General features: G+C 40.3%; 1 protein-coding gene across 14 annotated transcripts in view; it reads right to left on the reverse strand.

Annotated features, from left to right (window-relative positions):
* The window catches only part of KANK1 (KN motif and ankyrin repeat domains 1), a 215,124-nt gene that overhangs the window by 13,619 nt on the left and 188,741 nt on the right, over positions 1 to 12,764 (reverse strand). For 13 of the 14 annotated variants that reach the window (XM_055578237.1, XM_055578235.1, XM_055578236.1 and 10 more), the window contains 3 exons: positions 3,437 to 3,628; positions 2,658 to 2,766; positions 970 to 1,212 (listed from right to left, as the gene is read on the reverse strand). In XM_055578237.1, the coding sequence (XP_055434212.1) occupies positions 970 to 1,212; positions 2,658 to 2,766; positions 3,437 to 3,628 (544 nt within the window). The remainder of the gene's footprint in view (positions 1 to 969; positions 1,213 to 2,657; positions 2,767 to 3,436; positions 3,629 to 12,764) is intronic. The other variant, XM_055578244.1, reaches the window with a different exon arrangement.

The raw sequence follows: 12,764 nt of genomic DNA on the forward strand, positions 1-12,764 counted from the left end.
GGGTTTGTTTAATCCACACGAAAACATAAACCTAAAAGTCAGATGACATACGGCATATAAAGTATACCTCAATAAAGCTTTAAAAAAAACAACATATATCAAAATATGGAGCCATTTGAAAATACTTGAAGTATAAAGACACTTACCTTGTGTTAATGCAGTTAAATACTCATTTGCCAAATTAGTTTTCTGAAATGTTCTAGTTATACTTCACATGGTGAAAAAACATACTGAAACTTCCATCTGTTCTGCTCTCTCCTGTTCTATAAGCATCGATTCCACGTTTGCTAAGGCTTTAAAATTGGCTACACTTTTAGTACATGTAGCCAACCAGAGTGTTTGATATTTCAGCTGCTATTTATGACAGTCCCAAAGTCATTCTTGTGGTGATCCCAATCACTCAATAAGCAACAAACTATGGGCATGTGACTGATCACATCATCTCTACAGTAACTGTGACCTTTGGCTGAGGTCCAAAACTGTTCCTCTCATATAATATCAGTACAGACCCATATCAGTAAGGACACCTGTATAAGGATAAATGGGTAATGGTAAAATCTGAAACTTTAAAACGTGAAATATGTTGGTTACAAAAAATTCTAATATGCCTTTAAGTATAAATGGGGTTGTTAAAACAATGGAAGTTTTAGTGGTGCTTAAGAGTTTGGTGGATGGCGCCTCCACATACAAAGTGAGATATTAAACAGTTGAAGAAACAAAGGTGAACAGATACCAAGCCCTTCTCTTTGCTACCATAAGAGATCTAGCAGATAATTACTTTTGCACTTGTATCTACTAGCATCAGGACAAGAAGTACACACCTCTAAGGACCAGGTAAAGTTTAGCGCTTTGTTGGAGACTGGAAAAATTGATCTATTAAGATTCAACTGCACAATCTGCACAACCAGACAATTCTGCCAAAGTACACCAAATGTGGCAAGGGTGGGGGAGGGGGAGGATGTACCACACCTCTCTCTGATTTCCACCTTCTCAGGTTCGCATTCTGGAACCTGCATTTCATCTTCCACCCTGGTGGACGTGAAACCTTCCACATTAACTGCGTGGTGGCCTTCTGCCATTCCCCGAGTGTCTTCATCCTCTTCTTCCTCCTCCTCTTCCTCGGGAGGATACTCAGGGACATCACACTCGTCATCTGACTCGGAAGAAGAGCTTTCATCTGAGCTGGAATCATCACTGGAAGTGGTTTCATACCTAGGTGGCAATTGGGAGTTCAGGAGATGCGAGGTGCGCCCATGAAGACCCAGTGACAGAAATGTTTATGAAGGGAAAGCTGCTAAATGACTCCAGAAATTTCACCAGTGGTTTTTAGACCCTGCACTTAGAAGTTTGGAGTAAGGTCTACTTAGAAATCTGGTGGTTTTGAATGGGTTATCACTTAAAAGGGATAACCAAGGTTGCTGAGCAGTATCAGATAACCACTTGAAGAAAATAGTATGTATATATATAGCACCTCTGCTGCTGCTAAGTCGCTTCAGTCATGTCCGACTCTATGCAACCCCGCAGACGGCAGCCCACCAGGCTCCCCCGTCCCTGAGATTCTCCAGGCAAGAACACTGGAATGGATTGCCATTTCCTTCTCCAATGTGTGAAAGTGAAAAGTGAAAGTGAAGTCTCTCAGTCATGTCCGACTATGGACTGCAGCCTACCAGGCTCCTCCGTCCGTGGGATTTTCCAGGCAAGAGTACTGGAGTGGGGTGCCATTGCCTTCTCCATATAGCACCTCTAGCTTAGTGTAAATCAAAGGAAATTTATTTTATGGAAACCAGTTCTGCGGTTGTTCATCTTTCCTATTCCTTTTCTTTCCCCTTTTCATTCTTCCTATTTCGTACCTTTAATTCTCCCATTGTCCAAGGTGAACAGATTATGTAAGTGACCAACAGTTCCTCTGGTACACGCTCTCCAAACTGTGGGACACATTACCCAATAAAACGCTAATGACTTGGAAAGCAGACACCACTAAGTTAAACCTTTGTGGCACGCTTTACTATAAATACTATCTCAACTAACTCTGCACTACTGTTACATGATGAGCCCATGTATGGATTAATAGGATTAACTGTTTTGATTCAACTGTAGGAGGACAAACAGGCTTGACTATTTATTTACCTGGGCCAATTACAAGAGAAGGAATAAAACAACTAAAACACATTCCATTTAGAAAATGAAGAACTGATGGCATGGCGAGGTTACTCTTCGGGTGAGAGGCCCTACTATTTTGTTTGTAAGCCTGGACAGCCAAGCACAACAACCCGTTCTGAAGGAGTGGATGACTATCCCTGGCTCATGGAGCAATGCTTTCAGTCTTTGTCTGTTGCTCAGTCCTGCCACAGGTAAGTTATAAGCTGTCCAACAATGTAGGCAACCTGCTGCCTGCTGCTTTCCTTGAAGACCATTTGTTTCACATCAAAGGTGAGAGGATGTAAATTACTCAGCTTCATCAGGTATCCTTTCAAGAGCGAAATATCCTTACAGAGAGCAAGAGAGAAGAGAGGCCCAAATGCACCTTTATGAGGAGGGAATCTTCTGTCACCCTATGTGGCAGCATCCTAGACTAGCACCTTTAAATAGGACTTGGGTAGACAGGAGGCAAAGGAAACAGACCACGTATCAACACTAATACCTCCATCTTTCCTTACCCTCCATTAATGCCAACAAACTGAAGATTCTTTTTTGCTCCATTTGAATCTTTGTTGGCATCTTTCTTCTTCATGATGGACTTCAGCGTACTTTCATTATTTGTACATACTGTGGAGAAGTGAATCATGGTGATCAAATTAATATAATTCATACCCATATAAGTAAGTGAATAGGTATTCTTTATGTACATTCATTTTTTATTTATGTAACTAGAGATCTTGGCATGTATATATGAGAAACTTCTCCAAAATCCATTGGAAAATTTTGTGCATGCAAAGAAAATAATTCAAAGTTCCATTAATAACATTCTTTAAATGCAAAAAAAAAAAAAAAAAATCCATTAGTCCTTCCAGACATAACAAAAGCAGTGACAACTAGCATCTATATCAGGCTTTACTGTTTATAAAGTGATGTCATATCTCACTTGATCCTCAAAAACCATCTAGGCACTAAGATAGGGATTATTATTAGTCTTTTTTTTTTTTCAGTTGAGATAAACCTAGAAAAATTTATACCTGCCAGACAGGTATAAATGAATCAGTGAAATGCTGTTTAAAATACTTTGTAATTTGCAACATCAGACACGTTTTCTTAAGGGGACCTCATTTCTTAAGGGGACTTTCTTTGATAATCTTAAGAGATATTCTAGGCCTACTTCCTACCAACTGTGTGATCATTTTTCCAGGTCAATTTATAAGAAACACGGACATTAGGCTGGAACGCTGACAACTCTGGTCCTGTGCTGATGCTGAGAAGGGTTGCGAGTGAGGAAAGTTACCATAGAGGCCAGCGGCTATCTGGTCGTCTGTCAGATTCACTGGAGACAGCATGCTTTCCTGGGTGGGGAAGGTATCCGGGCTGCCGATGGGCTTCCCTTCCGTGGTCCCCGCCTCCTGCAGGGATGTCTGTGAGTTTAATGGCCCTCCTGACTGAAGGCCTCCACACTTACAGGTGTATTCCAAATTACTGCCTGTGAGGAAGGAGAAGGGTGTACAAATGTGTGATGCTAGGACCAGATAAAATGCGCTAAATGGTTTTAAAAACAATTCTTGCAATTCATCATTTTCTCAAGCACCTTTCTGGTGTTTTCTTTCTGCATAATTAGCACTACTATCCAAGCCATCTAAAAATCAAACCCCCAAGGCCTTCTCGACCCTGATCTCTTCCCTTTGACCACATCCGGGTCGGTCCTTCTAACTCCGCAGTGCCTCTCTTCTGTCTGTTCTGGCGCTGCCACCTTACCTTACACTGGACCACCAGTGTAGCATCCCGACTGTCCCTCTTCCTTCACATTTACCCCTCTCCCATACTGCTACAGGGGAGAACTCCCACTCAGCTCAAATCCCATCCTTATTCCAGCTCAAATGCAACTTGAAAAACCTAAAAATCTCTCTACCACTCAGAAAACATAGTTCATGCTATCAATACTTAGCCAGATATTCTAACATCTGCCACTTGGCACTAGCTTACCTCTCCAGGGTTATTTCCCACTACACCTGTGGTCTTTTTCGGGTGCATCCCAGCAGGCGGAACTCCTCCCAGTGTAGAAAGTGGGGTCTCCTCTTTTCTCACAAGCACACCTGCCTCAGTTTACTCTCTTCTGCCTGGTGCTGCTCCTTCCCTATGCTCCCTCACATGGACAACCCTCCCATTACTTCCTCTTCCAAGCCTTACTTCATCTCCCCACTGGAAACTAACTCTCCTTCCTCTGAACTCTCAAGGCCCGTCTTTAAGACTCTCCTACAAGATCTATAATACAAGGTACTAGCTGATTTCCTTAGACTCCCTTCTTGTCTGTAAATATTTTAAGGGCCTACAAAACTAATTTAATCAACTTTGTTTCTCTCACTGCATCTTCTAGATTGCTTTTACTTATGTTAGGTACTTAATATCTGTTCACTGATGAAGCAGAAAAATTGGATTATTATTATGTAATTTATTTATTTTTACATATATATATATATATATATATATAGGTATAGCACAGAATTTGTGGGCTTCCCAGCTGGTGCTAGTTGTAAAGAACCCACCTGCCAACGCAGGAGACATAAGAAACAGGTTCGATCCCTGGGTTGGGAAGATCCCCTGGTGGAGGAAATGGCACCCCACTCCAGTATTCTTGCCTAGAGAATCCCATGGACAGAAGAGCCTCGTGGGCTACAGTCCATAGGGTCGCAAAGGGTCAGACATGACTGAAGCGACTAAGCACACACACACAGAATTTTCTACGTGGCTGACATTTCCTAATTCTGTTCATCAACAGCACAGTGCTTCCTCCTTTAGTTCTGTAGGAACTGGGACCTCTCTGGTGCTTTCTTCACAAATCTACCTCCCAACTCAGCATGGACAGAGAGTACTGAATGCAGCCCTTCCAATAATGTTCAACTGCCCCACAACCTGATGTGACCCCTGACAGAGAATAAGAAATGTCTCCAGTGCCTTTTCAGGCTCCAAAATCACTGTGGATGGTGACTGCAGCCATGAAATTAAAAGATGCTTGCTCCTTGGAAAGAAAGCTCTGACAAACCTAGATAGCATATTAAAAAGCAGAGACAACACGTCACTGACAAAGCCCGTCCAGTCAAAACTATGATTTTTCCACTAGTCATGTATGGATGTAAGAGTAGGGCTATAAAGAAGGCTGAGGGCTGAAGAACTGAAACTTTTGAACTGTGGCGCTGGAGAAGACTCTTGAGAGTCTCTTGGACAGCAACTAATCAATCTTAAAGGAAATCAACCCTGAATATTCATTGGAAGAAATGATGCTGAAGCTGAAGCTCCAATACTGTGGCTAGCCAAAGCAAAGAGCCAAGTCACTGGAAAAGACCCTGATGCTGGGAAAGATTTAAGGCAAAAGGAGAAGAGGGTGACAGAGAATGAGATGGTGAGATAACATCAATGACTCAATGGACATGAGTTTGAGCAAACTCAGGGAGACAGTGAAGGACAGGGAAGCCTGGTGTGCTGCAGTCCATGTGGTCACCAAGAGTCAGACATGACTTGTCCACCAAACAGCAGCAACAACCAGCGCCTTTGCTTACTTTTTAAAGCAGGGCATTTATCTTCATTCCTCCTTTTCCAACTTCATTCATCATTACTTCGAAATTACTACAGTAACCTCCAAAGAGTCTCAACAGTTAATCCTCAAGTGCCAAAACACTCCCTAGAGAAACACCTTCACTAGGCACTTCCCCATTCAAGAACCAACAATGAGTTTTAAAATGCAAATACATTAACAGTTTTATTGTTATGAAACCTTAAACAGCCACAAAAGTAGAGAATGGTATAATAAATCCCTCTGTTTCCATCACTAGCTTCAATAATGATCAGCTATCTGGTTTCATCTATACTGCCTCCAGCCATTCACAATGAAGCAAAAGGTGAAGATCCTATCACTTTCATTCATAAATATTTCTGTATATATTCCTAAAACATTCTTAAAAAAATAAGCATAAAGCTAAAACCATCAAATCTAAAAAAAAAAGATAATTTGAAATTATTATATATCTGGTCAGTATTCAAATTTCTGCAGTGATCTCTTAATGTTTTTTAATAGTGTTTGAGTCAGAACCTCAGTCCTATATTTCCATTGGTTACTATGGCTTTTAAGTCTTTTAATCCATAGTTCTCTTTCCTTCTAAACACAGCTTTAAAAGTACTTTTTAAATTGACGTATAATTTATATAAAATAAAATGAACAGAATTTCAGTGTAGAGTTTGATGAATTTTGGTAAATATGCATGTGTGTGTGAGCACCTCCCTAATTTAGCCACAGAACATTTCTGACAATTCAGTAAATGCACACTTCCCACCAGCTGCCGTTTTCTAGATAATCTTCCCACTGGAGGCAACCACTCCTCTTCTCCAGAATTTGGTTTTATAAACTAGCTCCTCTAGTCAAGGTCCACCTTCTCAAGCAGGTGCCTGAGGATTCTTCACGGTGAACAAGGACAACTACTTCTTGCCTGGGGTAGTTAAACTGCTCAACAATTCTACCCTCTACTCACTCAGAGTGGTCTGGTGACTGAGTTACTCCCACCTCTCTGCCCTTCCTTACTAGGTGTCTTAACAGGCCTAGAATTTCAGCTTCCTTTACCAGCAGAATTCCACTCATTCTTTTCAAGGGTTGGCGTCATTTCTATTTCCTGTAATACATCCTGCCCTCTGTTCCCTTGGTCTTATACATCCCTTCTGTGAGAATGTAAGCTCCCTGAAGGCCCTCCATGCTACATTATGTGTCCTCTGCAGTGCTCTGAACAGTGCTGGATAATTGGAAGACTTCAGTAAGTGCCTGTGTAATTCAACAGAAAGTCACAGGGACTCTGTTAAGTCTAATGAGCAAGGCAAAGAACAATGATAAATGTTAAACTAGTTCTCATTAGCTGGGTCAGAGGAAATTTGTCACCTTTATTGTCAGAAAATGTTTTTCGGATTGTGTTGAAACTCTGGCTGCTCTTGAGTGACCCAGAAACAATTGCCTGATCTTGATAAAGACCCATTGTTTTTAGCGGGCATAGATAAGATGACACACACACTAGCTTTAAGACTGACAAATGACTGCTGTGTTCAAGTAAAACGCATGAAAAATGCAGCCAAAAAAGTCAAAACTAAAGTGGCCAACAAAATTCAATGGTCTCAACCTGGTTGCCCTTAGAATGCCTGAGTTGGGTGTAAGATACAATGAACTATATCTGCAGATGGATCCAGTATTAGTGGTTTTTAAAGTTCTGCAAGTGAGACTTCCCTCAGTGGCGAGGAATCGCCTGCCAATGCAGTAGACACAGGTTTGATCCCTGGTCTGGGGGAATCCCGTATGCCGCGGAGCGCCTAAGTCCATGTGCCACAACTACCAAGCCTGTGCTCCGGGGTGGGGGATGGGGGTGGCCGGTAACTACCGAAGGCTGCGAGCCCTAGAGTCCATGCTTCACAGCAGGAGAGGCTACCACAACCAGAAGCCTGTGCGCTGCAGCTGGGGAGTGGCCCTTACTTGCCACAACTAGAGAAAAGCCCACTCAGCAACAAAGACCCAGCATAGCCAAAAATAAATGAATAAATAAAAAAATTTTTTAAAGTTTTGCAAGTGATTCTAATGTGCAGCCAGGATTACGAACCAGTGAATTAAATTAACCAATCAAAAATTTTGCTGAAAACAATGTAAAACTTGACTGTCGTAAACAAGAGTTTAGACTTTCCTTTAAGAAGAGCCAACTCATTGGAAAAGACTCTGATCCTAGGAAAGACTGAAGGCAAAAGGAGAAGGGGGTGGCAGAGGATGAGATGGTTAGCTAGCATCACCAACTCAATGGACATGATTTTAAGCAAATTCTGGGAGATAGTGAAGGACAGGGAAGCCTGGCGTGCTGCAGTTTATGGGGTCACAAAGAGTCAGATACAACTTAGCAAATGAACAACAAAAACTGATTTCACTCTATCAACTTGGACCATGTGAATTGTCATGAATTACTGGTGGTTTAGTTAGCAGTCCTGGACCACTAATGGTAGAAGTCCATGACTAACAGTAAATGCCATGCAAACAGTAAGGGTTAAACAACAGGAATAGCCACCAAACATCTTCAGAATTCTGGTACACCGCCCAAGCTGCTCAAAATTCCCACAGTAGGCAACAGTTGTGCAGGTACCACTGGGGAGTCAGTGAAGAGGGGAGGGGCAACTGCAGTCTTCGGTCATTAACTCAAGCTTATAATGGCCATAAATGCCAGTAAAGCATGAGCTCCGTTTTACAACTTGACCAGATTAGTGATAACTAAGACACAGCAAATGACAGAAATCTCAGTGTTCCAGAAAATAACAGCATCCTCAAAGCATTAATCTAATTCTAAAGTACATTTAGCATTTAATATATGGATAATTTTACTACAAGCTAAGGCAAACTGTAATGAAAAATAAAAACTTTTTTTCTTATGTTTTTGACTTTAGAAATGTTAAAGCTATATGCATGCTAAGTCGCTTCAGTCGTGTCCAACTCTCCATGACCCCATGGACTGGGGCCCGCCAGGCTCCTCTGTCCATGGGATTCTCCTGGCAAGAATACTGGAGTGGGATTGCCATGTCCTCCTCCAGGGGATCTTCCCAACCCAGGGACTGAACCTGAGTCTCTTATATCTCCTGCATTGGCAGGCGGGTTCTTTATCACTAGAGCCACTTTTATATATTTTAAAAAACCAATGAAAAACAGAGACAGAGAAGCTTTTGAATAAATCACCTCCTACAGTCTCCTCTGTGATATTTATCTGTCTAGAACGGGTATTGGTTGTTGGCACATAGCAAATATGTTTCTAAATTTGTTAGAAAATTGACTTTTATAAATAAAATGGATTTTAAAAGTTGCTTTGTTCACATACTGTAGCTCTTCTGGCATGCTAACTCATATTTTTATTTATAATGCCAAGTACTTTCTGAAAACACAACTATGAACAGTGTGGCCAACTATTTAATTATGTTATTGTGCCAGATTTTCAGTTAAACATTTGATTTGATTTTTAAAGAACATCTAGGTTACTTGTCAAAAAGAAGTAGGACTGAAATTTCTGAATCATAATGGAGGCCATTCATTTAGGCATTTTCTCAAAGTGTAACTAAGAATTCAAATGGGTCTAAAATAACACTTCTATTTTTTCCATAAGGAAAAGGGCTTGAGCACAAATGTACCCTTTTCAGTCTACATGTTAGTTTGGGGAACAGACAGTAGAGATTATTCATGAAGGATCGCCTTCACTGGTACACATTGCTTTTGAGTGGAAAGTATGTAGCTTTGATGGGGGAGACAGGACAATGCCTTTCTGTCTGTAGGCTCATCGCTCAGAGCTCTCCTTGAATACCCATGCTTGTGGCCACCAACATAAAGTCACTAAATGGTGAGAACTGCAGTGTAATAATTTCTAGGGCCATTTTAGTATTTTCCTGAGAGGTACCAGATAGCTGTCATGAATGTATCTAAAAATGAGTATTTGGAAATTAAAATGCTAAAGTGTATCAAGAATCAGATGCTCCCTCACCACAACCCCACCCACATTTAATTACACACCAATCCAAGACTTGACCCAGAAAACCCACACTGACAGGCTGCATTAACTAAAAATTGGGTTAAGCCGATGTGCTCTTGTGTTCTTCCAGATACAGCTAACGTTGTCCTCTCTATCCCAAGCTCATCTTCTCCCTAAACCTCAGAGAACTTAACAGAAGCTGAATTCTTCAAGCACTTTTATTTTCACATTATTCGGTGGCTAACATATACCTCCACAGGTTATCATTCATATTTCTGGTATATGTGTTTTTGCTTCCCAACTGGATTGCAAGTTCAAGGCTTCCACCACTCTCTCTGTTTCAGTACCACACTTTGCATACAGTTGACAACGAATTCGTAGCTATCAACTGATCTGAATAGAGATGAGGACAGAGCAAACTTTAAATATGTTTACTGAAATACAAATGACTTGCTGATTGAAGGAAGAACCAGTGATTGTAACCATCAACTATTACCAACAATTCCCTTCATCATTTATGAATGGACATCCAGGAACTAAATGCCACTTCTGTTCTTAAAAACCACCTATCTCTATGCTTTAGCCAGAAATGAACTGCATACTTCACAGATTCATTCAGAGTAGAAGTGTCAAAGTAAACTTGCATCTTTTCCCAGAGTGCATGTACTTATTTCACTAATACTCGTCTAAAATGATAAAGCATCAGTTTCTCTTTTAAGAAATTATTTTCAAACAAGAGTCAACTGAAGGGCTCACAAAGGGGGTAGGCCGATTTTAAATCTTTATAAAAGATTTTTCTCAGGGCTGAAGTGTTTTTCCCAAGGTCAGTAACAGATGTCCTAGATCTGTAATTTCAATCTGGGCGTTGGGTGGGGCGGGGTGGGGACGGTCAGCTATCCCTTTTCTGAGTCTGATAAAAATTATGCACTTTCTTTACAAAAATTCCAAACACAAAACTATTTCATGAAGCTATGGAGCCCAGATTAATAGCACTCATTTTAAGGCTGTTTATTCCACAGTATTTCCCAGAAATAGGACCTGAGTGTGCCTTACTGAGTGGTAGTAGTGGGTGGCAGCAGAAAATCATGAATTTGGGGAAAAAATGTTCCTCAGATGAATCTGATGGGCAGTCTGGTGAAGAGCTAATTTTATAGAGTAATTCTGCTGAAAGGGCCCCACGCAAGAAAAATCTAAACCTACCCTCTCATGACACAGGAGGACACGGCAGTCCAATACCGCTTACCCCAGGTGTGACTGCAAGTTCTTGGGCAACCAGTACCAGACATCAGCTCTCTGACCTCTGGGTCAGAAGACTTTCACATCATGTTCTCACACACAATGTTCCAGAAACATTTGGTTTGGATTATTCATTACTAAAAGAAAATTGTGATTTTAAAGAGAGGTACTGGGACCAGTAAATGGTATATGATTTGAATTAAGGAAACTAACTAGAAACGGTATTTTGTAACGACCTTATTTTCCCTGTTTTTGCTTTGGCTTGGATGTCTGTCTACAAAATTGCTTTCACAGTTATGGGAATGACTTCAAGTTCATAAATTTTTTTCTTTAGCAAACCCAAGATAACTAAGAGTACAAATATGGAAGTTGATTTAAAAAGCAGTTCTTTTATTTGAGTATGAGAGATGAATTTTCTATAAATCATGTGGCAGGCAGTTAAGTTCCACAGTTATAGATAGTTCTGTTTGTTGCTCAGAGACTGTCACATATTTTTAGAGTATTTGTAACTGCAAGTCATTTGTCTAGAATATTCTCTCTCCTTCTCCCCTCCTCACAGGTAAAAAAAAAAAAGAAAGAAAGAAAAAGTAATCCACTTCTCAAACCAAAACAATCCAGTTAATTCACAGAAAGAATAACCATGTTTTTCCTGAGGTTTCTGAGAAACTTATTTCCTCTTAACCTTTTAATTCCATGAAAGAAAATATTAAATACATTAAAAGTACTTTACAGATCATCTTTGATTACCATCAAATTCAGATGCATCAAAACTGTGACATTATCTCTCAAATTCTGAAAAAAATGTCTGTGATGTTTCATGTGAAAAATACATAGGCCATATATGATTCAAATATCAAAAAATGATGTCTCTGAAATATAGAATTGCACCCCTGAACATACCAAACACAAGGGTTTACCCCATGACAGCATGAGGGAGGCTCTCAGTATTTTGTGTTCTTCTGAACTGTTAACTTGTTATAAGTACATACTCCAGTTATAACTTCAAGAAACTGAACAGGAGTGCAAGGCATTATTATCGTGCTGTTAAAATAATGCTATTTTGGATATTAAAAAGTGATACCTTCCGATCTTCAACCCTTGGAAAACTGAAGAGGATTCTCTGGGCTTGGTACTAATATACACCTAGTTTAATTTGGAGCTTCATTTTGAGCTTTGACACAGATTACGGAAGAATCTGAATTGAAAATTTATTCTACTCTTTTTGTGTTTTCGCATTGCTGTAGTTCTTTATCTTGATAAAAGTGTTACCTGGAGAGGTATAACAATGGGGGGCAGGGGAAGGCAATGGCTAGGCAGAATTATGAAGACAAAAATCTGCATTAAACACAAAAGACTATTCATAGCATGTTTGTTTGGCAGTTTGTTCTAGACCTACCTTTCCATTTTTGTAAGTATGGAAAACAGTTAACAGCAAGGACAGCCAGCATTTACACTTTGTGCTGCAGACTATTCCAAACGCTTCATTCATACTGATTCACTAAAGATTCATTTCAACCCTGTGAGGGAACAAAGACAACCTGTCCTAGTGCTGAGAAGGAACTCGAACCCAGAACACCTGGCTTTGGAGCCCAAAAGTAAATTCTTTAAACTAAAATACTAGGTTCCTGTAAGTGATCATTTATATACAGAAATGTATTCTAGACTGTACATGAGCAATGTTCTCTAGTGTTCAGGGTGCACAATAAGCTGGACACACTTTCACTCTTCACAGCCTGTATGTTGAGATCTCTACTCTATCAAGTCGCTTTCATTTTCACCCCATACAACACACACCAGATAATAAAATTTTACTTCTCTAGGTTAAGTTCCCAACCAAATTCCTTCATTAGAACTTTAAAGCAAAAT

This window comes from Bubalus kerabau, chromosome 4 (genome assembly GCF_029407905.1).
Source record: "Bubalus kerabau isolate K-KA32 ecotype Philippines breed swamp buffalo chromosome 4, PCC_UOA_SB_1v2, whole genome shotgun sequence".
Lineage (NCBI taxonomy): Eukaryota > Metazoa > Chordata > Mammalia > Artiodactyla > Bovidae > Bubalus > Bubalus kerabau.